Source organism: Heliangelus exortis, chromosome 3 (genome assembly GCF_036169615.1).
Source record: "Heliangelus exortis chromosome 3, bHelExo1.hap1, whole genome shotgun sequence".
Taxonomy (NCBI): domain Eukaryota; kingdom Metazoa; phylum Chordata; class Aves; order Apodiformes; family Trochilidae; genus Heliangelus; species Heliangelus exortis.
In genome coordinates this window covers 69575579-69599415 of record NC_092424.1, presented here as the reverse complement: position 1 = coordinate 69599415, position 23837 = coordinate 69575579, and the positions used below count along the sequence as shown (strand labels likewise).

General features: G+C 39.1%; 1 protein-coding gene across 1 annotated transcript in view; it reads left to right on the top strand.

Moving 5' to 3' along the window:
* The first annotated feature begins 1482 nt into the window (after positions 1-1482).
* Positions 1483-23837, top strand: part of FIG4 (FIG4 phosphoinositide 5-phosphatase) — a 64454-nt gene continuing 42099 nt past the window's right edge. The window contains exons 1-7 of the mRNA XM_071741187.1: positions 1483-1769; positions 12910-13008; positions 14354-14477; positions 17385-17541; positions 18813-18863; positions 20466-20614; positions 22375-22503. Of these exons, the coding sequence (XP_071597288.1) occupies positions 1698-1769; positions 12910-13008; positions 14354-14477; positions 17385-17541; positions 18813-18863; positions 20466-20614; positions 22375-22503 (781 nt within the window). The 5' untranslated portion in view covers positions 1483-1697. The remainder of the gene's footprint in view (positions 1770-12909; positions 13009-14353; positions 14478-17384; positions 17542-18812; positions 18864-20465; positions 20615-22374; positions 22504-23837) is intronic.

Below are 23837 nucleotides of genomic sequence, written 5' to 3'. Positions count from 1 at the left end.
TGTTCCTGTGTTACCAACACTGGGTGATCTTGCTCTGGCAGATGGGTTGGACTTGATCTTTTGAGGTAGCTTCCAAGCTCTAACAATTTTGTGATTCTGTGAATGGTGATAACTTAACAGAGCAGAGAATGGAGTTGTGACAAGAGAAGTTTTGTAAACTTAGAAGATGAAGTTTTTTTAGAATGGGAAAAAGCTAACTGACCTGTTGGAAGCTGTTCCTGGGAATTAAATGGCAAGATGGGCAATGCCATGTTCCAATGCATAAGGAGGATTAGATAACAGCTATGTCTGCACCTACGGGTAAGAAAGAGACTCAGACCTTCTTGGGTGTTGGAAGGTCTTTTGAGGATCTGAAAGGCCTCTCTACTAGACATCAGTATAGTCTTTTACTGAAAGAGTTTTACTGGATAGCCACTCTGCTAGACATAAGGCCTTTCGTATGATTAACCTTGAGAATGTGCTTTGAGCTATGGCACTAACTAGACAAAAAAAAAAAAAAAATTAACTTGTAGCGTTGTACAAGGGAGCGAGGCATGCAGGAAATAAGGAGATGTAATCACAGAAAAAGAAAGGACTGGTTCTGGGTGGTGTAAGCTGCCAAGTCGACGAGTACGAGGAACACGGTGACCGAAGTTCACCAGGAGGGCAAACGATGAAGAGGAAGAGCGACAACTGGAGGGACTGTGATTCCAGAAATGACCACTAGATGCCGCCAGACACGACTGTATACTAATATATGTGTACTACTAATGTATGTGGCCACATTAAGGATTTCTTAGAATAGGGACTCTCATGTTAACGACTTCTTGGAAAAATCATGAAGATACAACTCTTTTTCGCGCACTAAAAGCCGACAGAGGCTTTTATCTTGCAGACCACGTATGGTGGAGGAATTCCTCTGTGAGGCCCCAGCGCTGCTAATCAAGAATACCCATTTAACAGTGACAAAGTGCTGTTGAGGTGAACTTCTTTGCTGATTACAAAACACCTCCTACAGACCAAAGAAATAAGCCAGACACCTCCCCACACACACCCCCGACTAAAACCCCGCCGGCGCCTTGTCGCTCCCCTCCCCGCCTTTTCCGCAGGCCCCAGACCGGCAGCATGAAGTCGATCCCGGCGGTGGGATCAGGTGTGCGGGAGTCACTTACGCCGAGCGGCGGGCGGGGATGTGGGGACAGCTCCAGGGCGCGCCCCGACACCGGCGGCTCCTGCAGCCCCGGAACCCGGGCAACCGAAGGGCGCCGCCCCCTTGCCGCCCCCGGGAGCTGTTCATGGTGCTGACCCTACGGGAGGATCCGGTACCGAGATGGGACCCGGCACCGAGAGGGGACGCGGCTGCGGCCGCCGATCACTGATCGGCCCCGTTCCACCCCGCTGGGAGCCGAGCGGCTCCTCCCCCAGCTCGGCCTCCTCCCTGCCCCCGCCTTCTCCAGCGGCTGCGCAGGCGCTCTCGCTCTTCCCCCTCCCTTCTTTCCCCCCCTCCAGCCTGCGCAGTGTTGTCCCGGCGTTTCCGGCTTCACCCGTCCCGGCAGTGGCCGCTCGGGGATGGGGACCGGCGATTAGCGCTGTCGCGTCTCCCCGCTCCGGCAGGAGCTCTGCTCTTCCCCCGGCTGCGGACGGGCGGGCGTCTCCCGCCTCTCTTGCTCCCGCCGTGCCTTAGTGCCGGGGCAAGGCCCGAGCCCAGCGCAGCCGCCATGCCGGCAGCGGCCGCCGCCGCTCCCATCATCAGCTCAGTGCAGAAGCTGGTGCTGTACGAGACCAGGGCTGTAAGTAGCGTCTGCCCCACCGCCGCCCCGGCCGACGGGCGGGGAGGAGCCCCCAGGGGCGGGCTCCGCGTTGGGGGCTGCCGCTCCGACTGTCGGGCAGAGCGGGAGGATGTTCCCGGTTACTCGCAGCGCTGGCTGGGCCCTACCCCCCCGGCTGCTGCTGCTTTTCCTGGCCTGCAGCTTGCGAAAAAACTCTTCCTTGCCTTCCTCTTCTTCTATTTTTTCCCTTTGCGTTTCAATATTATTTTTTATTATACATCCAAAACATACGTAAAACTAGAAGAAGTCTCCGTGACTACTTCTGAGATATTTCAGTCCTTTCAAGTTGGATGTCCTGTAGAGTAACCTCCAGAGTTTTTGGCCTGATCTCTGGCAGTATGCTGTTGAGGAATTTTAGCATTCCTTAATATTCTGTTGCAGAAGTTGTTGGGATGTGGTATTCCCTGTCCCTTTTGCAATGGGCAGAGTGGAATCACGGTTTGAGTGGCAATTGCTCCTTCAGTTATGAGCACTGTGCCTGAGTCAGAATCCCATTCTTGGTGTAAATATCCCAAGATAGTGCCACTGAATTTAACATCCTTTAGCTCTAAATTTCTTCCTGTAGTTTCCCTTGTTTCATAATATGTGAGGTTTTTTTTTTTTCATTTAAGACAGTTTTTGGATACAGTTAGATACCATGGCTTTAAATGTAACAAGTAAGCTCTAGTTCAAAGTTCTCGTGATATCAGTGGTAATAATAAAAAGAAGTCAGTGTAACCTCTTGAAAACTTTCAGGCTGCAGGGAGTGCAGTTTGGCCTGTGCAGATTGTCCCTATATAACCAAGGATCTGACTTCCAGTTTTGGTACTGTCAGAAGCTGGTTTTTTGCTTCTGTTCTAACTGCTCATTAAACAGCCTGTGAAACAAGAGGAATATTAATGCATGCAGAATTATTGGTACCACTAAATGGAAAAAAATCGAGGTTATTGTTTACCAGAACATTATTTTTTTTTCTTGTGCCTAAAAGAATCTTGATGGCTGCCTTTATCATCTTTTTTTTTTTTTTTTTTTGGCATTGCTGGAAAACACTGTTGTTTTATTTTCATCTAAATTATTGTTATATGGAAGGAAGGCAGTGGGGAAACACGATTCCCTCATCAGGTCCTGAATTACTGAATTTAGTTGTTCTTGCCTTACAGCTCATGCTACTTTCCAGGTAGCTGAGATACACCTTTTTGTGACTGGCCTGCCTCAATGACTGCCTTGCTTCTCTTTGAGTTGCAAGGCTTCAGTTGCTGAGAGACAATTCACACTTGCAAGGACAATACTATGATTTAGGGTTGTGTCATCTGGCTTCAATTTTGTAGGCTTCTTAAGTGGATCCTGATTAGTTCAGGAATCACTGCCTCTTACACCTGGCTCCTGGTACCTGGCAGGATCTGCCCAAAATTGCATGGTGCATGGGTTTGCACATGCTTTGCTGTCTTCAGAATTGAGTAAGGGGCAGATCCAGCAGTCCTGATCTCCAGAAGGCAAGGTGGCTTTGATCAGCTACAAAAGTCAGTGGTTTGTGGATCATCATGTGCCATTTGAAATGTGTTGGCTGAGTAATGGTGTCCCAAAGCTGTTTCCTCTGGCACTTCCTGTGGGTGTGTTTTCCCAGAATGTGTTATGTTCTTTCTTTGGAAAACTGAACAGTGTGAATTGAAACACTTTGAGCACTTGAGATGCTATAGGAATTATTTTCTTGTAATTATCTGAAAATGGTTTATTCACTTGATAAACTCACTAGTGTAGTTTAAAAGGGACTCAGGGCTGTGTACAGCTGAGTTTCGAATACCTGCAAATACATAGATTTTACAGCCTTTTCAGACAACATGTTTTAGTGCTCAACTGCCATCATGGTTAAAAAAAAAAAAAAACAAAACAAAAAAACCCCCAAAGTTTTAGACTGCAGGAAGATGCTGCCAAAGCTTTCTGAAGGGTTAATAGCAGAACCAGTTCTCCAAGTCTGTTCCAATGCACTCTGTCCTCCTCCACATCTTCATAACTCTGTGCTGGCCTCAGTCTGTCATGTCAAGCTGTATCTTGTAGTGGAGAGCCCAAAACCAGACTTCAGACTTGATCAGGTCACAGAGACTTTTAGAGGGAAATTTGCTGTTACAGGTGATTCATTGTCATGTCTGGCTGCTGACAGTAGTTCCCCCTTCTTCTCCCCTCATGCAACTTCCTTTGCTTAAAATCTCACAATTGTGCAGTCACCAACAGTGATACTTACTGGTATGACAGAAGCATCACCCAGACATTAAACTGAACAACTTTCTCCTGCTTAGGTTACTCTTCAGATTTCCTTAAGTCCATATTGTCCTGGTTTGGGCCAGGATAAAGGTGATTTTCTTTCAAGTTAAACCGTGACACATATGCTTGCTAGATACAAGGTAAGCATTTGGTACCTGGATTTGTGTCACATGCAGGGTAGCATGAAACTGTATCTTAAGATTCCTTGTGGAGTCCTTGAGTGGGCAAGGAAGGGATGACTGAAGTTGTCAGCAGTGGGAGAAGCAGTGGAGGTTACAGTGATCATACTGCTTATTCCTGTAAAACCCCTCTGTGTGAAAGCATGGATGAGAAAGAGGGAAAAGTGGAGACGGTTTAGGGAAAGGGTTTTCTTTTTTGTTAATTGTTTTGAGTTAAGAGGTGAGAAGAACTGAATTCACAGTGCTAACTGAAGGAACAAAGAGCAAAATTCTGTGTTTCCGTGTTTAGGGTAGTTGCTAACACCTACCTCTTAAACAGATGTTTTGGGTCAATAAATTCTATGGAGACGCAAATTATGTGTGAATTGTATCTGCTGTTTGCCCTGGGAAGTTGAAGGCTTGTTTAGATGTAGTCAGAAATATGAATTGAAGCAGTTGCATTTGGATAAATGTAATTTATTTTTCATTTTATGTACATATTTACTGTTGTAATGCACACCAGAGGGCAGTAAAACATTTCAGCAATATGACTAATAACACCCTAAATATATTTTCCTCTCTTCTACTTAAAAGAAGATGGACCTTTTATGTATCCCCCAAATGAAGCCCACCTGAAAAAATTATCATTCCCCTGCGGGCAGTGTGACATTGAGCAAGTCAATTTGTGCCATCTCTATGAACTTGTGTCACTTGTCTATCGTTTGGGAAGTTATGAGGCTTAATGAATATTATTTGATTCTAATCAGGTTCTTCCACGGTCTCCCTCTCCACAGTATCCAAGTGACTTGCACAGGCTTATTAAGCAATGTGACTAGCATAATCACCTGTAGATTTTTTCTGCCTTTTCCCCCGGGGAAAATTGTGTAGGGTTGTTTGGTTTTTTTTTTTATGTATTTCATTTCTTCTATAAAGAATTTGAATGTTTTTATATTAGAAAACCAAGGGTTGCTTATTTAATGCTGAAGTTAGTCTGTGGTCAAATTGGAGAAACTTTAATTTTGAAGATGATTTCACATTACAGAATGGTTGCTGAATTATGAAGTGCACTGATTTATAGAGATGGTTACCTGGCACATTCAGAAATGTTGAAAGTAGTGATAGCTGTCTTAATCTTCTGGTTAAGTGGCTGTGAAATTTGGTCTCTCTGAAATGGTTTCATTAGCAGGAGGCAGTTCATCTCAGCTGACTCTTCTTCACTTGGTATTGGTGTTTCAGAAAGGTGATAACTTAGTGGAACAGAGGATGGAGTTGTGACAACAGGAGTTTTGTTAAACTCAGAAAAGCATTGTTTCTGTCCTGCGTGTTGTCTCTATCTAATGCCATATATATTTGCAATAAAATAGAGAAGCTTAATTGTGTATGTGGGATCTGAGACCATGAGTACAGTAGATACTTGGTGGAATAGCAGAGATGAAAACACCATGAGTTTTGAAGGATATATGTTATTCAGGATTAAAAAAATAAAGTTCAAGTGTGGTAACACCCCATTTCATGTGAAATATGTACCTTTAAACATCTGTTTAAGTTATTTTGGTGACATATGTCTTATTTCTTTTTGTTTTGTTGTCCTGAGTGTCACCATGTAGTCACTAGATCAATGGTAGAGAAACTTGCATATTTATTTTGGTTGTGAATCCTTTTTTCTGGATGGAATGGTGGTGAGGGATTTGTGGATAAATGATCACAAATTAATGTATTTAAGTATAGCAGAAAGATGAAGAAAAGCTGGTATTTTCTATTGCTATTCAAAATGAAGGGATTTATGACCCTAAAGCTGAATGACTGCTTTTCTTTGTTTAAAGTAAGAGTTTACTTTGACATACTGAGCAAGGGGTGAGGATAAAATGAGCATCACAAATGAAGTTATGGAAAAGGGAACAGTCAGTATTAGGGTAGAAATAAAATTAAATATATTCATTGTGAAAATTCAAAGATGTAGGGATACTGAATAGTGGAATGTCTGTAAATATTTTCAAGTTGCTTATGTCAAGGGTGGTGCTGTGACTGGAACATACCAAATGGAATATTTAATCCATTCTGAAATCCTGTACATAATTTCCTGTAGTAAAGTAGTTGAAAATCAAGGTAAATGACATGAAGTGCAGTCTAGACTTACAAAGATGGTATCAGATTAACTTGATGGTCTTGTATATCTTCACCTAAAAATTAGATGGCCTTATTTATTTAGCCAAATACTCTATGGAGGTGCGGTGCCACCAGAAAAAAGCTTTGGCTTTGCTAATAGAAGGAGGGAGGTTGGTGGAGACATCAGTGTGGAGCAAATAAGAAATCATCTCATAGGGTTGGTTAATATACCTCAGCATTTTCAGTAATGTTATTAGCACAAAATGTGGGTCAGCTTTGATTAGAATTTTCAAATATTGCAATTAGGATAAGTGGAACACAAGATAGCAAGAAACAATGACAAGCCTCAGGATTAGGTAAAAGGAATGATTTTTAAATAGAACAGAATACTGTAAAACTTCATGCCCCATAGAATAAATTACACACCAAGAAAAGTGTGTTAAGAGTTTGGCAATTCAGAAGCAGTAAAAGGGGAGGAGGAAAATCTGGGTGATTCATCTGAAGATGGGATGGGAGATTAAGCCTCTGATGGATGTATGTCTCTGGCAAAGGCAGATATGGTCTTTTTTAGTATGTTCATGAATGAGGAATACAACTGCAACTCTATAATGAGACCTTCTACGGCATATTGTGTATACTTTCTGTCCATATTCGTTTAAAGAAAATTAATTCAATCAGGAACAGGACTAGTGGAGGACCAGTGAGGTAATATAGATGCTAGAAATGTCTTGGGGCAAGCAAAGGGGCATCAAGATTTCTTTAATGTATTGAAGTGGGTGCTGAAGAGGCATCCAGTTATTTATGTTTCTGAAATCATTCTAGCAGAACAGATGCTAAAGAAGGGAGAGGCATCTGGCTAGAGGACAAAGTATATAGTTATGATTAATAGATTTAGCTGAAGATTAGAAGGGAGAATCTTGAGGCATGCCTCAGTGGAGCAGCAAGAGCAAAGTCCTTTCTGGGGCAAAAAACCCTGGAGTATTGAATTCAGTTTTGGTCCCTGCTGTAAAAAGGATGCAGACAAGCTGGAGAGGGTCCAGAAAAGAGCCACAAGGATGATCAGAGGACTGGAGCACCTGCCATAAAAGGAGAGGCTTAGAAAACTGGGTTTGTTCAGCCTTGAGAAGAGAAGGCTTAGGAGAGACCTAATTATGATGTCCCAGTACTTAAAAGGGTGTCTATGAAGAAGGTGGAGAATCCCTGTTTACAAGGAGTCACGTGGACAAGACAAGGGGCAATGGGCACAAGTTGCTCCTGGGGAGATACCAATTGAACACAAGAGGAAAAATTTTCACTATGAAGACAGTCAGACATTGGAATGGCCTCCCAGGGAAAGTGGTGGATTTCCCCCACTGAGGAAAGTTTAAAGTCTCTGCTTGACAGGGTGCTGAGACATATCGTACAAACAATAATATTAGAAGGGTTGGACCAGATGACCCTTGATGTCCCTTCCAACCCAACATGCTATGATTCTATGAAAAAAGCATCTGTTGTGCTTGGGCAAAAGGAATTTATTGAGTGCTGTGACTGCAGGATGCAGAGTGGGTAACCATTACTGTGCGCTCCAACAGTGGTGCTTGGCAGAGTGCGTTCTTAAAAATTCTCACCTTGAAAGAGATTCTTTTGAAGAATTTCAGCAGATTATGGGAAGCAGACAGCATGCCAACTGGATTTTTGCCATTTTCATATACCTCTCTTTGGCCCTTATCATCTCTTCCTTTCCACATGTCATTCTGCCAGTTTCTAGGAACAGAACAGGCTGCTTCTTGCTGTTGTGAAGTAGAGGTTTGATGGCAGGTGATCGTCACCATTGCACTGCCTGGTAGGTACATGTGTAAATTCATAAGTAGAGCATAAGTTCAAGTAAAGATACAGCAATGTGCTGATCCAAAATCAGTCTTCACATAAAAGTTTCCCATCTGGCAACCCAGTGGTTCTTTAGTCTGACGGAAAGTGTGACTAGCATATAAGTAGCCTCCTGTACTGGCTGCAGGTTACCAGATACTGGAGGGACCTCTGTGAGGAGACTCTGGGGCTGCTCCATGCTGGACAGAGCCTATTCCTGCTGACCTACCACAGGACACATGTGAGCCCAGCAACCAAGGTGGTGATGCCTTTGTGATAACATGTTTGAGAAAGAGTAAAAAATCACTATTCCCCAGCTGTGAGAGAGAGGAGTGAGGAAAACTCTGACAGAAAAAGCCCTTCAGACACCAAAGTCAGTGAAGGAGGAGGCCTGCTGCTGGCCCACGCTGGAGCAGGGAAAAAGTGTGAGGTAGAAGGAGTAGCAGAGAGGAACTGATAGGAACTTATGGTATCCCCAATTTCCCACCTCCTTGGGCTGCTCAGGACAGGTGGAGGAGTTGGGAGTGTAGCTGTGCCTGGAAACAAGGGGTAGGGCAGAGGAGAGGTGTTTTAATTTGTCTTTTTGTTTCTTGCTATCAGAATTTATTTTAACTGTCAATAAATTACATACATTTCCCCCAAGTCAAGCCTGGTTTTGCCTTTGATAGTAAATATCAGGCGATCTCCCTGTCCTTACCTTGTCCCATCACCTTTTTGTCTTTTTCCACCTGCCCTGTTGTGGAGGGGAGGAGGTGAGAAAAAGGCTGGGGTTGGTCTGGCAGCCAAGGTCAATGCACCACACTGATTTTGGGCTTTGTGGTTCTAGACCTTATCCATGGGCTCAACAGGTATCTTTTGAAAGCATTTTGTATGAGTTCTTAAGTGTTTTCTTTATCCTATCATCAAGTTTAAAAATAAGCTGTATAAGTGCATTGCCATGTTTTTCAAGTAACTTTCAGTCTATTTTCCCCCTGCTGATTAAGCTGTGTGTTGCTTTTTAACTGGTGAGTGAAGGAAGTTCATTACAGTGCTAGTATTTATTAGTGATAATTAGTCTATACAAAGAAGGTTTTAGACCAGGAGTTCTAAGAAATAATCTTCCTAAAGAAAAGAAAGTTGTGGGCAGAATGTTTGATTTTAGAACTATTTATTATCCTGATTATTATAAACAGCAATTTGCAGTAAGAAGTTTTTTATTTTGTTTAGACTTCTTAGGAGAAGCTATTTTTGTTGGTTTGGATGAATCAAAAGATTGATAAAAGAGAGTGTAAAGCCTTTCAATTAGATTGCTTTGGTTAAAACTCAGTCCCAAGTGGAAATGAGTAATGATTGTTCCTATCTTGTGGTTGCTTAGTGATAATTGTGCAATAAATTAAGCTTCAGTCCAGATCTCATAGCTGCATGGTGCACTGCCGTGCTTGGTAAAGTGCACATGGTAACAGGTTTCAGCAAGAGCAGACTAAATTTGGAAAAGCATTGTTTCATCTCAGGTGGTCACTGAAGGACTTTGGCATGGTAGAATGCAGACGTCCGCACAGTTTTGCTTGTGTTCTGTTGAGAAAATGCTTTGTTGGTTAAAGTTGTCCAATTAAAAGCAGTGGCTTTGCTGTATAGTTGTTGGAGACATTCAGAAAATGCTCCTGCTTATTCAGTTCAACTTAATAATAAATGGAATAAGAGAATAAGGGTAGAAACACCTGGAAAGGTTTCTGTGGCTTACCTGTGGATTCTCCTTTTTTTTTTTTTTTTTGCTGTAATGATTTATATTAATCAAAATAGTTGAAAACAGTACAATGCATTTTAGCTTCGATTAGTTTTACCACTATATTACAGCCTTCAGAATTATTTTATTAGATATTACATGCTCAGTGTTTTGTTGATTTGGTCTTGTTTTTTATTCTTTCCTGGTATTGGTGCGATGGCAAATTTAATTGCAGTACATGTCACTGCTGTGATTTTATTTGTGCTCCACACCCAATAAGACAGACTTATTTATTCATTGGATGCATAAATCAGGTAGCAGAAGCAGCTAATGCTGAAATGACTTTTCTTGCTTAATTTTTGCATTGCTAGTTTTTGTATCATCATTTTCATTTTAAGATCTTGAAGGCTGAATGTGAGCTGGCATATCATGCTAATTTTTAAGTAATTCTGGGGCTGTTGATTATCAACCAGTACTGAAAACTTCCCAAATAGAAGTCTAATTTTAGGTTCCAAATTTTGAGGACTAGTCCAAATTCAGAAGTTTTTGCAGAAACTTCCTTCTTTATTACTTGCACAGTTATGTCCTCTAACATGCAGTGCATAAGATTCTGTTTGTGAAATTTCTGATTTCTTGGCTTTTTGAGAAGATGGCTTCTTTAAGTCCATTGATGCTGGGTTTTGATAGCTGTTCTCTACTGACCTAACTTAATGCTTTACAAATCTTAGCTTTGTAACTGAAGCTGTAACTGTGTTAGTCCTTTAAGGACTTCAGAGAGCATGTTAAGTACCATTTACTATGGACAGTGGTTGCTACCATAGTCGGCAAATAGAATTACTTGTCATCCAACTCTGCTGCTGTTCTGATGTGGATCATGCATTCATTCCTCACAGCACTTCCTTGTTTTATTGGTCTATTCAAATGCAAAGCTGAGCTTCCTTAGTAATAGCACTTGCAAATCTGTGCCCACCTCTGTCTTCCCCTGTGTGTCACGTGCCATTTTCCAATTTTAAATGTGGTCTTCGGTCAAACTGCTGCATGTTAAAGTTGTATTGTTCTGTTTTTATTTGGAATGATTTTTTTTGTAACCATAGGTGTCACTTTGGGAGGAATTAAACTTATTTCATGAGCTGGATGGGGAGAGATCACTGAGCTGTATTGCAGTATTATGGAGTACTTACAGTTTTTTTAGCTTTAATTAATTAATTTCCTACAAAGGGAGAAGCGGCGCTCTTTCAATGCAAACTAACTTGTCATCTGTATAATAAAAATTATTTCCCACTGCTCATTCACCTTCTACCACAGGAAGAACAAGGTGCTTTGATGGTATATTCTGAGCAAGTGTCTGTCCTGATGATTTGGTGCTTCTTGCTGATGGGTGATACCAGCAGCAGAGCTCCATCCTCCACTCTTGTGCCGTTCAGTGCCCCACAGTGGGGACTCCAACCCACTGTTATTATTTTCCTCCTGGGAAGTGCAGGCGTTTGGCACCAAGGGATCTCTTGCAGAGGATCTCTGAGAAGGGCAGGCTGGGGAGCCTGGGCTGCTGAGCACAGCACCACATTGCTGCTAAAAAAAAAAAAAAAAAAAAACAACAAAAAACCTCAAAGACTTCAGTAAGGTGGTGCCATGATGGCATATGACTTTGAAGGGCCTCTTTTACTATAATTTAGGAGTAAACAGCAGGACTTGCCACTCAGGAGGCACTGTAATCATAGATTCATAGAATCATCATGGTTTGAAAGGACCTTTAACATCATAGAGTCCAACCACCAGTACAATTTTTGGTAGTATTCAATTTTTGAATACTACCAGGGATGGCATCTCCACCCCTTTTCCTGGGCAACCTGTTCCAATGCTCCATCACTCTTTTGGTGAAATATCAGTGTACAAGTTGGAGTAAGGATTTAGTAGTGTTTCTAACTCTTAAAGTTAACTATTTTATTTTATTTTAGAGCTTAATGACTAGCAATTTTGGTGATTTCTAAGAAGCTGAAGTTCTCCTTAAGTATTTTGTCATTAAAGATGTTTGTTAACGTCTAATTGGTATAAATTGGGAAATTTGAGTTTTGTGTGAATGTTACTATTGATTTCCTCTCCCACATCTTGAATCCATGTGACTTTAAAAGTTAAGAGCTGGCTGCATAGATCCACTTGAATTTACCATGCTTTCCTACTAGGCTGAGCATTATTAATGAGTTACACCTTGCTGTGTGGTAGCACCACACTGATTAAATTAATCAGTAAAATGAGTGCTACTTATAGCCAGTCTGTCTTGCAAGTGTGCTTACTGTTAATTCCTCTAAATGTAAAAATTCATTTATAGTTTGATTCCCTTAAATGAGAAATGGACACATAATGTTTATCTGTGGTCTTTCTTTCATATTTTGGATGAGAATTGAAGCTAGTATTTTTTTTTTAAAGCTAATATTTTAAAGTAACATAGCTGGTCAAAATAAACCTGACTTGTGGAAGAGCATTGGTAAGAAGTTTATTGCAGCAAATAATAAAAAAAATGAAGAAAACTTACAATACTGAAGTACTTACAGTTTTTCAGGTTTTATTAAGGACTAGTAAGAGCTAGTTGGTAGTAATTGACTACCAATAGTAAAACTTCAATACAGTAGTTTTAGATTACAAACTCATGTGTATGAACTTCTGCTAAATTTTACAAAGTAAGTGGAAAGGCATTATGGCTGGGGCACAGGGCAGTTGGACAGTGCCTGGTGTAAGTTGCTTTTTTTTTTCCCTCTAAACAGGTATTCAGCTTTCTTCAATTTTTAATTTGGTCCTCTTTGTGCAATGGAGGGAATGAGGTCTTTTAAGTTGTCAAGGTTGATTCTCTACAAGTGTACCTACCTAGGGTACTGATGTCTATAACAGCTTATTAACAGTCTTTATGGAATACTATGTTTTTTTTATATTAATTGAAATCAATCTAGTCCAGAAACTAAATAAATGGCATTGTTGATGTCTTATGTTACTTTATGTGGACTTTGGTTACTTTATCTTGTATAATATTCTGTCTTCTTTTTTTTTTTTCTTAATGTAGCGGTATTTTCTCGTTGGAAGTAATCCTGCAGAAACCAAATACCGTGTCTTGAAAATAGATCGCACTGAACCAAAGGATTTGGTTATAATTGATGATAAGGTGAGTGCCTCTCTATTAAGGTCTGTTTGAGGTATTCCAAATAATACTGTCTGTATCAAGCTAAATTTATTACAGGTTTAATCTGTTTCAAAACAGCTATCTTTCAGAATCATGGAATGGTTTGGGTTGGAAGGGACCTGCAAGATCACTTAGTTCAAACCCCCTGCCATGGGCAGGGACACCTCCCACCAGACCAGGTTGCTCAAAGCCTCATCCAGCCTGGCCTTGGACACTTCCAGGGAGGAGGCAGCCACAGCTTCTCTGGGCAGCCTGTTCCTGTGTCTCACCACCTTTACTGTAAAGAATTTCTTCTTAATACCTAATCTAAATCTACATTCTTTCAGTTTGAAACCATTGCCCCTCATCCTGTTGCTATCTGCCCTTCTAAATTCAAGTTCCATTCCAGCTTTCCTGTAAAGCCATAGAACACTTGAGGCTGGAGGGGATCTCTGGGAATTGTAAGTCCTACGTTTGTTTTCAGCAAGGATAGAGAACAAGCAGATCAGGTTGCTCAGGGTCATGCCCAGTTGCATTTTGCACTTGGATGGTGATGCCACATCCCTAGGTAATCTGTTCAGTGTTCAGCCATCCTCACATTATAAAAAGCTTTTTTCATATGTTCAAATGGAATTTCCTGAATTTCAATTTGTGCCCACTGCCTCTTGTCCTTTGACTGGATACTTCTGGGAAGAGTCTGCCTCAGACTTCTTTATTCTCTTCTACCTGGTATTTATACACACTGGTTAACATCCCCTCTGAGGCTTCTCTTCTGTAGGCAGATCAATCCCAACTCTCTCAGCCTCTCCTCCTATGTCAGATGCACGTGGTATTAACATGATAATGACCAGTTGCAGTATGGGGATGGCCAAAAGATCTCCAAATAGCATGTTTGTTTTAATTAGGTTTTTCAGTTTATTATGTATGCATCCCCAAAGGTTTTCTTATATTCAGCTGTGGTGTTCTAGGTACAAAATAAGTTTGTTATCTATAAAAAATGTAGTGATTCTGGTATATCGTATCTGAAGCAAAATGAACAGCAGCAGGAGTTTTAGTGTACAGAACAGAAAAAGACTTGATTCATTTCCAGGAAGTTTATGGTTTAAAGTCTTACCACTTCAGATTCAGAAATGCTTGAATTCACATGTGACCATGACTATTTCTGTTGGAGTGAACGGTGAGTTTTCTGTGTAGAAAAATTTGTTGTACTTGTTGGTTGGACTGAAATAAGGGACAGGATGTAGAGCAGCCATTTGGTTTATTGTATATTAAGTAAATTGTGCTACTCTCTAACAGGAGATAACATTAACTACCAAAGCAGTAACTTAGATGACTTTTTATTTTAAAGCATGTGTATACGCAACAAGAGGTGAGGGAGCTTCTTGGTCGTTTAGACCTGGGAAACAGAACAAAGATTGGGCAGAAGGGCTCTTCTGGATTATCTCGAGCAGTCTCTGCTTTTGGTGTAGTAGGTAAGTGTTTATTTTGTTTTATAAAACCTTTTAATTCTTAAGCAGGTGAGGCTTGCTCTGCCATGCTGTCTGTATTTCTGTCCTCCCTTGTTTTAGGGTTTGTTTTTTTTATAATGAAGAGGATCGAGAATTTTATTCACAAAGACAAATACATTTCTGTGTATTTTCTGAAAAATTGGTGGCCAGCACAGCAGTGAGAGTTCTGCTGTAACTGGTCTCTTTTTCACTAAGGAGAGATCTAGGAAATAGGCAAATTCTAGAAGCTTGGTTGAAGATCTCGCCAAACTCAACTGATTGTAGGGTAAGAATCACATGGAACCTGGCTCATACAGTGCTTTTTTAAAAGAAAACAAGAGTTAACATCCTTAGGTCTTCATCACTTGCTGTTCAGAAAGATGACTTATTTTTCTTTTTGTTTAACTTTTTGCAGTGACATATTAAAATATTTTTTTTTTCATGTTTGAACTAGTGTACCTGGCTAGTATGTCAACTGAATTCTTAAATGCTGATCAGCTACCCATAATCCCAGAGAACTGCCTCAAGGATTTAACAGCTTCTAACTTAATCTGAAAGTCACTACTTTCCTCCCCGTGATCAGATTCTGAGGGCAATATATTGATGGGTGATGTCTGCAAAATAAGTGCTAATGTCTTCTCTGGCAGCCCCCAATAATGGTTCTTATTTTATTTGTGTCAATATACATCTGGACATCTAAATCCAAGCTGCAACGGCAGTGGAGAATGCAAATACTTTAAAAAATGTTTCTGAATTTTTAATAACAACCAAAATATAAGAAAATATTATTAGTATTCTAAGGTGGCAGATTAAGCTTAATACTTGCATCTGTATTCATTTTGCCTATGAAGCATTTTGGAACTTTTCAGTTGATCATAAGTTTCTCATATAGGGTTTATGTTCCTTATTAATGAGTATCGATAAATATGAGTATCAATATCAATGAGTATCAATAATTTATTTTGGTTTTGCACAAGACATTAGTGCTAGATATCTAAATAAGAGATTATATATTCAGTTGGAAAATGGTTGTGGACAGTGAAAATTTTGCATCCCAATTCTGTTTGATTATATGTACTCTTAAAACAGGAGAGTTTCTATTCTGTAGCTGGACAAATGTATCAGTTATCAGGTATGGGGTACTATTTCTATGTGATATATTTTTTAAACACAGCATGCTCTCAGGGATCTTTTGTTTTTTGTGGTTTTTTTTGCACTTGTATATGCTTTAAACATCTTCTGTCTTCATCTTATCAAATACCTGCATAAACATGTAATTTCAGGAAATGCAGCCGTTCATTTCTGCCTCTTGGCTCTGTATAAGAGTACAATACTATTTATTTTGTTTTAGTAAAAATGGAAAGGACAGCTTTGTTCTGTTTTCTGATTTTTTCATAACCAGAGACAATGTATCAGTGTACAGAGAATGGGGGTGCTGATTTACTGTTTAATAGTAGAAACAGCTTTTAAATGGAGAGACTGGGACCAGGGGAAAGGCTGGTTTCCTTATCAGGCTTTGGTATAACATCTGGTTAAAGTCAAAGTACAGAGACTGTTCACGTAAGTGATTTTGATACCTGGAGGATACAGGAAGAACTTTGCTATTTAACAACTGAAATTCAATAGTCTGCCTGCTTTTGTTTCTTACTGTCAGCAGGGCCTCCACTCCTTGTGCAGGTGAGAGCATTTTTCCAAGGGGGGCTAATAAGGCAGAAGAAAAGAGTTGCAACTCATTCGATCACAGTGCAACCTCCAACAGGGACAGGGAGGAAAATACATGCTTTGCTCATCCTTCTTTAATTTATAATGCAAAGCTAAAAGAACTCAATATAAATACAAGCAAAAATGTGAATTGCGAGGGTTCCCCCGCCAGTTAATATATTTGTTGACAATATTACAGCAGGGACTGAGTTTCAGGCTCCTTACTAGTAGCAACCCATCAAAGCAGCTGCTTCCAAGAGCTAATTAATGTTGGTTATTAGTTATTAAAATTTAGTATCATTGCCTCTACTTTGATTTAGGTTCAGGGCTGTTTACTTATTTCTAGTTTGAATTTATACATTTGTATTGTATTTAAAGGTTTGTTATGCTTTTTCCTAATGGTAAAAGATACATCTGAAGCAGCAACTCAGTGAAGAAGCAGGGCTCTGCCCTGTAGCATTACAAAATGAGGATGGAGGCTTCAGAAACTTTCTTCTTGTAGGAAGTAAAGCTAGACACTGCCTACTCTACCTTCCTAGCTTTCTGAAATTCAGCTGGGTCAATGTTGGTATCTCAGCAAGAAAACTGGAAGAAATTATTACCCTTGATATTCTGAGTGGCTGATTTGGGAAGTATGCTGCTGTAGACAGAGAATTTAATTCCCTGCTGTTAAGGAGAGTAAGCACAGAGGTGTTGTAGGACCCTCAGCTCCTTTTGGTGTTCTGTGCCCACCCCATTCCAAAAGAGAATACATAAACCTGAAAAGAAAATCAAAGGTTGGGATTCCTCTGTACCTTGGCATATTAACCTTTTGATATCTGAAGTAAATAGGGCATGCCTTGCTCCGAAGAATAAGAGTCTTATAAAAAAGCAAATACAAGTATCTTTGGACAGTAACTTATTCTGAATTTTCAGTGTCTTAACCCTGCTACCTAATATGAAAAAGAGTGGAAGGGAAAACATGTAAAAACTATGTACTTCATTGATTAACACTTACTTGAGGTGAATTGTAAGACTGTTTATGTATGTGCATATTTTTATGTGTATACATGTGCACATTATGCATATAACATGAAGAGCAAGTAAAAGTTCTATAAATTCTTGAAACAATTCTGATACTTTTGTTCATAGTATGTTTGATCAAATCAATACAAACATGCAGCTAGTAGCATTTTAATGCTGTTTCAACAGGTTTTGTCAGATTTCTGGAAGGCTACTATATAGTGTTAATAACAAAAAGAAGAAAAATGGCAGATATTGGAGGTCATGCAATATATAAAATAGAAGATACGAATATGATCTACATTCCAAATGACTCTGTAAGAATCACTCATCCTGATGAAGCCAGGTAAGTAATTGTGGTAAATAATGTGTACGTTTTAAAATATTTTTTTAAGCAGAGGTAAACTGCAACTAGAAACTTTGGCCATAGAAATTCCTTCTGTTAGTATGTCCTTCAGCCATTTTATTTTAATTCTTAAATTGGCAGGGAAGAAAGGAGAGTGAGCCACAAGTTCTGGCTTCTAACCTGTAAGGTAAATATAGCTGTTACAGTCTTTTAGAGCTTTTTGTCTGCATCTCCATGTCACCTACATGTCAAAGCCACATCCTAGCAAATGCACACCAGAAAGCATCTGATACAAACACTGTTCTTTGAAGGGCAAAGTAATGCTAACAGTGTTGCATTGTTTGGGGTATGCTATTATTTCCTTAGTATCTCAAGCATCGTGTTAATCTCACCAGAAGAGACCTTTTCTGCCCTTCAAGAAATGATAAGAAGGTATTTAATTTAGAGATTCTATGCTGTCAGAAAGAATGAATGTTGTGTAAAGGGTGATAAACTGACCCATTGGTAAATTTAGCTTCTTTTTTACTTTCTGAGACTTCTTGCTAAAGAAATAGATTTGGGACTTTGATCAGCAAGGATTTCTGTATGAAATGTATAAATAAATCCCAGTGGTGTTTTTATCAGGGTGAAGTAACTACTTCTATGAAATACGAGACAAATTATATCAGTAAACTGCTTTTCAGTCTGTGCCAAGTGCAAGTAGTCTAAAATTTGTGATAGATTATGATAAGCTGTTATCAGGTAATAAATCAAGCCAATGGTAACTATTAAAGAAATTTTCAGTTATTGTAAACCTCAGCCTGTCCTCAGAGTGCAGGAGGTCATCTTATCTTGCTGATACATTTATGGTGTTGGCCATTTTATCTTTCACAGACAGTGTCACTGTTCCTTCTGAGAATCTGCAAGTGCGTGACATGTTGAAGTAGATGTTTCTTTTTCTCTTCATTTATTTGAGAATAACTGTGAAAATACTAATTTTCATGAGTATTTTATTGAAACTTGCATACTGATGGAAGTTCACTTGTGTAAGTCCTAGAGAATTTGACCCACACGTGTGGAAAATGTATCTTAACTGCCTAAAGAAACAGAGTATGTATGTTTGATTTGTTTAATTCAGATGCTGTCAAAATAATTACAGTAAGATAGCTAGAGAACTAATGGCAAGAGTCAATATTTGTGTATAGTTTAATTTCTGAGATCCTCTGAATGACTTCTTGGGGTCTGTCTGGTTTAAGTGATAACTTTTCTTTTAACTTGAATTATTTTGCTAGGTATCTGAGAATCTTTCAAAACGTGGACCTTTCCAGCAACTTCTATTTTAGGTAAGTAATCATTCCTTTAAGAAAATGTATAATTAGGCTTGCTGTAAGATCTTGCTTTTGGTTGGTGTTCTGGGGAAATAAGAGACAGGACAGTGCTTGTCCATTTTCATCTGTCTTCAGGACCTGCTTTCTCCTACAAGAAGCTGACTAGGAATGCAGTTTTTATGAGGCTGAAAATCTTGAAATATTAGTGGCAGGGTAGAAGGTAGACACTGGAATTAATGCTTCCACTGACTGTTCACCTTTGTCAGATTATGAAGAAGTTCTTTCTTTGGCAAAATAGCATCTTTCAGGGAGTTTGTTTCTCTTGTTAATTTTTCTTTCTTGGTCTCATTTTTGAGAAATAAAGCTTTGATTTGATTTGGAAACAAAGACACAGAAATAGGTCCTCACCCAAGGTATGCCCTGGGTACATCTTTCACAGGACATAAACACAACCAGTTCTTTTGCTTACTGCTTCATATGCATAATGCCTGAGACAAACTTCTGTGTCCTTACTACTTGTGAGATTTTTGGAACATCAGAGAAAATGGGGAACTGTGCTGATAAACCTGGCAGTAGTAGTTAGCACACTTTAAAACTTTAGAAAAAGGGAAGTCAAAAACCCTTTTGCATATACCAAAGGTTTTGTCAGTCTATAACATGGTGCCTCATGGAAAACAAAAAGCTTTTTGTCACAACTGTATCTGTGAAGATGAAACCTGCAAAGTTTCATGTCTGTTTTGTGGTGGAAAGATTTTTTTCAAACTAAAAATCCTCTGGGTTTTTTTCCATGTTTAGTCTCCCAACCCTAGTGTTATCCATTATACTGTTTAAAGGTTCTTTTATATGCAAGCTGTGCATGTAACAGACTTGGGGTTTTTTACCTAACAGATAAGCATGCAAAATGGTTATTATTGAAATAAGGTGATGTTATCAGTGATAAATCTAAATGTCCAGTGTTTAAATACTGATTTTAAAGCATTAATGAATATCTAGTACTTATCAAGGTGACAGTAACCATTGGTGCCATCTTAGGAAAACTATGGAACTCTGTTTTCATTTCTCATTCAAAGGCTGAGTAAATTAGGCTTATCCCCAGGGAAATAAATCCTAGTGGCTTGTAGAATTTAGCAATTAGTGTAGAATGTTGACAGTATTAGACATGAGATGCAGAATTTGTTAGTGTTATGTAATAAAAAACAAACTAAACACCTTTTGCCTGCTTAGCACCCACTGTCTTGGCATGCATCTGTGCTGCAATTACAAATTTGAAGGCAGATATGATTTTTGTGGATCAAAATTTTTGATTATTTTGAGTTCAAGTGGCAGTTAGGGAGTTGAACTTCAGGAGAACATGGTTGTCTGTGTAGATGGATATTTCAGATATTGTACTGTAAGCAGTTGCTATGTAAAGATAGTTTTGGAAATAATTTGTCATTCGTCATTATAGAATCAGTGTCAGTATATCTTGTTTAAAAGTATTTTTTAATGGATAAAATAGTACTGTGCTAAATAAGTACAGCAAGTACTTATATAAGAGAGTACTTTTATATGAGAGTAAGGGCTTTCAGAAAAATCCTGTGCATCTGCAATTATTAATAAACTATAACTGTCTATCAGTTACAGCTATGATCTGTCTCACTCCCTTCAGTATAATCTTACTGTCCTGAGAATGCCACTTGAGACATTAAAAACTGAAACATCTCAGACCCGACAAGAGAGTTTTGATATATTTGAAGATGAAGGACTTTCAACCCAGGGTGGAAGTGGTAAGCCAGTGTGTGTAATTAAACTGATGCTATGGTCTTGAGTACAATTAGAACTTGTTCTACTTAAGTTCACTTTTGAGAAACACTTGGATCTTTCTGTATTGATCAGTAGTCTCCTAAAATGTCTGAAACAACCCCCAGCCCAAATCTTTGAAAGTCAGACTTGCACCCTTTTCGTTTTGACACCCTAGAATAGGATGAGAATACTCACTACAACTCAAAGAATAATAAGGAATGTTAGGTATGTAAGTAATCATCTTTGTTACTGGAACTTATTGTGGCAAGTAGTTGTAAACATCTGTTATACTGTCATTTAGATGTTGAAAAAGTAATGCTGGGTACAGTATGCCTTAAATCCCATGGAAATAAACCAAAATATTATCAAACAGTCTATTTTCTTTTGAAAAAGAGAACCTTCCCCTCAAGTCTCTGCTCCCCCCCTCTCATCCACAAACAATATTTAGTAACATGGTTAAATTATCAAGATAACAGAAATCAGTTGTCTAATACTGCAGTGACAGAAATTATCATAAAAAGCAGAGGGAGCTCCTCCTCTGCAAAGGCTCTTACCAACAGGATCACTCAGGAATCCATGCAATGGCATTTTCTCTTGCATGTCTTTGGGAAAACATTGGTATAAAGATACCATAGCTCTCCAGTGGGAGAGTTGGATTAGGTGATCTCTAGAGGCCCCTTCCATCTCTGACAATTCTGTGATTCTGTGATAATCTTGACCCCATCAGCCACATGCTGATAACATACACAGCTCCATTTCTGCTAGGTGTGTGAACCTATATGTCACTAATAGAATGTGTAAGAAATAGCCATCTGCCATTCAAAACAAATTCTCACCAAAATAGTGCTGTTAAAAATGAGAGAGCTGACCACGTGTTTGTGGACAGTTTGCACTGAATGCATACACCACTTCACCAAAAAGGTTACCTTGATTTTGCTTGGACTTGTGGTAACTTGGGTGACTAGGTAGCAACAGTTTGTTTGACAGCTTCATTTTCACCTTCAGTCTGTTAGAGAACTCATCTTTTTCTCCCAGAAGAACATTTTGCTGCTATAATTGGCATACATATTGTTATGATATAACATCCTGCCAGAAGCTTCATTGGAAAAAAAATACACAAAAATTCTAACTAAGAGTTATTGTCCTATTCCTGCTCTGTAAGATTCAGAATCATTCAGTTGCCTTCACCACCTTTTAGTGCCAGCAGTCATCTTCATCCTGATTTTTGAAACAAAAAAAGGCTTGGGTTCCAGATGTATCAGAAATTTAATTTTAATTTGCAACTCTGCAATAACTGCATTTCTTAGTGTCAGTGCAAATTAGGTAAACGAGGCCAGGGCTATGCATGATCTTCTAGATTCTACCAGGTAATTTCAGAGGTGACCAGGAATTGAAAAACTTATCCTTTTGTGAGAGTATCTTTGTCCTAACTTCACAAATGCACAATTTGATTTATCAAATCTGCTGCTTCTGCCATGCAGAGATCTCTCTTCAGTAGTGGAAGTGGAACTCATGCATGAAAGTACTACAGCTGTCAACCAGAGAAAAATTGGAAGTCTTTGTTTAGCACATGCCTGAAGTTATTTGTGTTTGACAAACTTCAAGGATGCAAGTAAATGATATGCTGAAGGGAAGTTAAGGGAGAAGCCAAATAAAGGTCTAATGACCCGAATTTTAAAGCAGTCCAGTGCAAGTAAGCTTCTTTCTTAGTTCCTAATGCATTTTCATTGTAATAACTTCCTAGGTGTATTTGGGATTTGCAGTAAGCCTTATGAAAAGTATGTGTGGAATGGCAAGCTTCTGGAGGCAGTAAAAAATACTGTTCATCGTGACTGGCTGCTGTATATCATTCATGGATTCTGTGGGCAATCAAGTATCCTTCTACTGTTGTAACAAAAGTTGGCTTATTGACTTTTTAAAAGTTTGAAGGTGTGAAATACATTGAATTATTTCTTTGTCACATAAATAGTTTTCAATTTTAAAATTATTGGTTGGTTTTTGTTTTGATTACTTTTCTAGGTTTTACAGCTAAACAGAAAATAGTTATGTTCTTATTAAAGGGTCCTGGCATAGGTAGACTGCAGTCTCAGTGAGGCACTGTTTGTAAACATGCCATTTAGTACTAAAAAACTTGAGAGGATTTTAAGGCTTAGCTGTATTTTTTACACGTATTTGAGGAACAGGAAAAAAGCTAAACAGAAACAAATTGCTGACAGAAATGTTCTCTTCCTAATCTCCTTTAAAACATTTTTTAGCAATTGAGATTTGCAGGAATTCTGTTTCAGCTGAAGATCGTGATAGAACTTCATGCCTGCTGTGAATAGTTAAGTAAACCCTAGAACATCTGAATTTATTTTTTTTTTACTGACTATATATAATCAGTATGTATATTGATAGGATATATGTAGGTTATATATATATTTGTAAGATATATATATTGATAGGATATTTATTTATTTATTTATTTATTGAACAAGAGGAAACAGGTTTAAGTTATGCCAGAGGAGGTTTAAGTTGGATATTAGGAATTATTTCTTTACTGAAGGAGTAGTGAGGCATTGGAATGGGCTGCCCAGGGAGGAGGTGGAGTCACCGTCCCTGGAAGTGTTCAAAAAGCATTTAGATGTGGAGCTTCAGGATATGGGTAAGTGGTTGTGGATTATGGTTGGACTCGATCTTGAAGGTCTTTTGCAACCATTATGATTCCGTGATATATTATTTAAAGTGGGAAAATGGGTCTTTGTAGTAGTAGGAGAAAAAAATTCAAATGTGTATCACACTCCAAAGAATTGCTATCTGAGCATCTTAGTTCATAAGAATTTGTTGTATTACAGTGACACTATATTTTAATTAACAGTATTGTGTTAGTTCAAAAGTCTGTCAACAAAATACCTGGGGAAGCAGATACAGTTATCAAGTTAAGGTTAGTGGATTCTTTGCAAAATTTAATTTTGTATTTTCATTATTGTAAGGCTGCTGGTCATTGACCTGGTCCCCAGACATAAAACTGGATCTGCTGTTATGTACCACTATTTCATCTAGGGTCTTAATTAAAGTGTTAGCTATAGATCTGGCCACCAGAATTATGCCTGCAGCTGTTTTGTAAGAGTAGTCTTTGCCCTAGGTATTTGAAGAGCAAATGTCTTCTTCCCTCTTTCTTGTGTCTCTCATCTGGCTAAGGAAGCAGAGCTGGTCATACCAAGACAT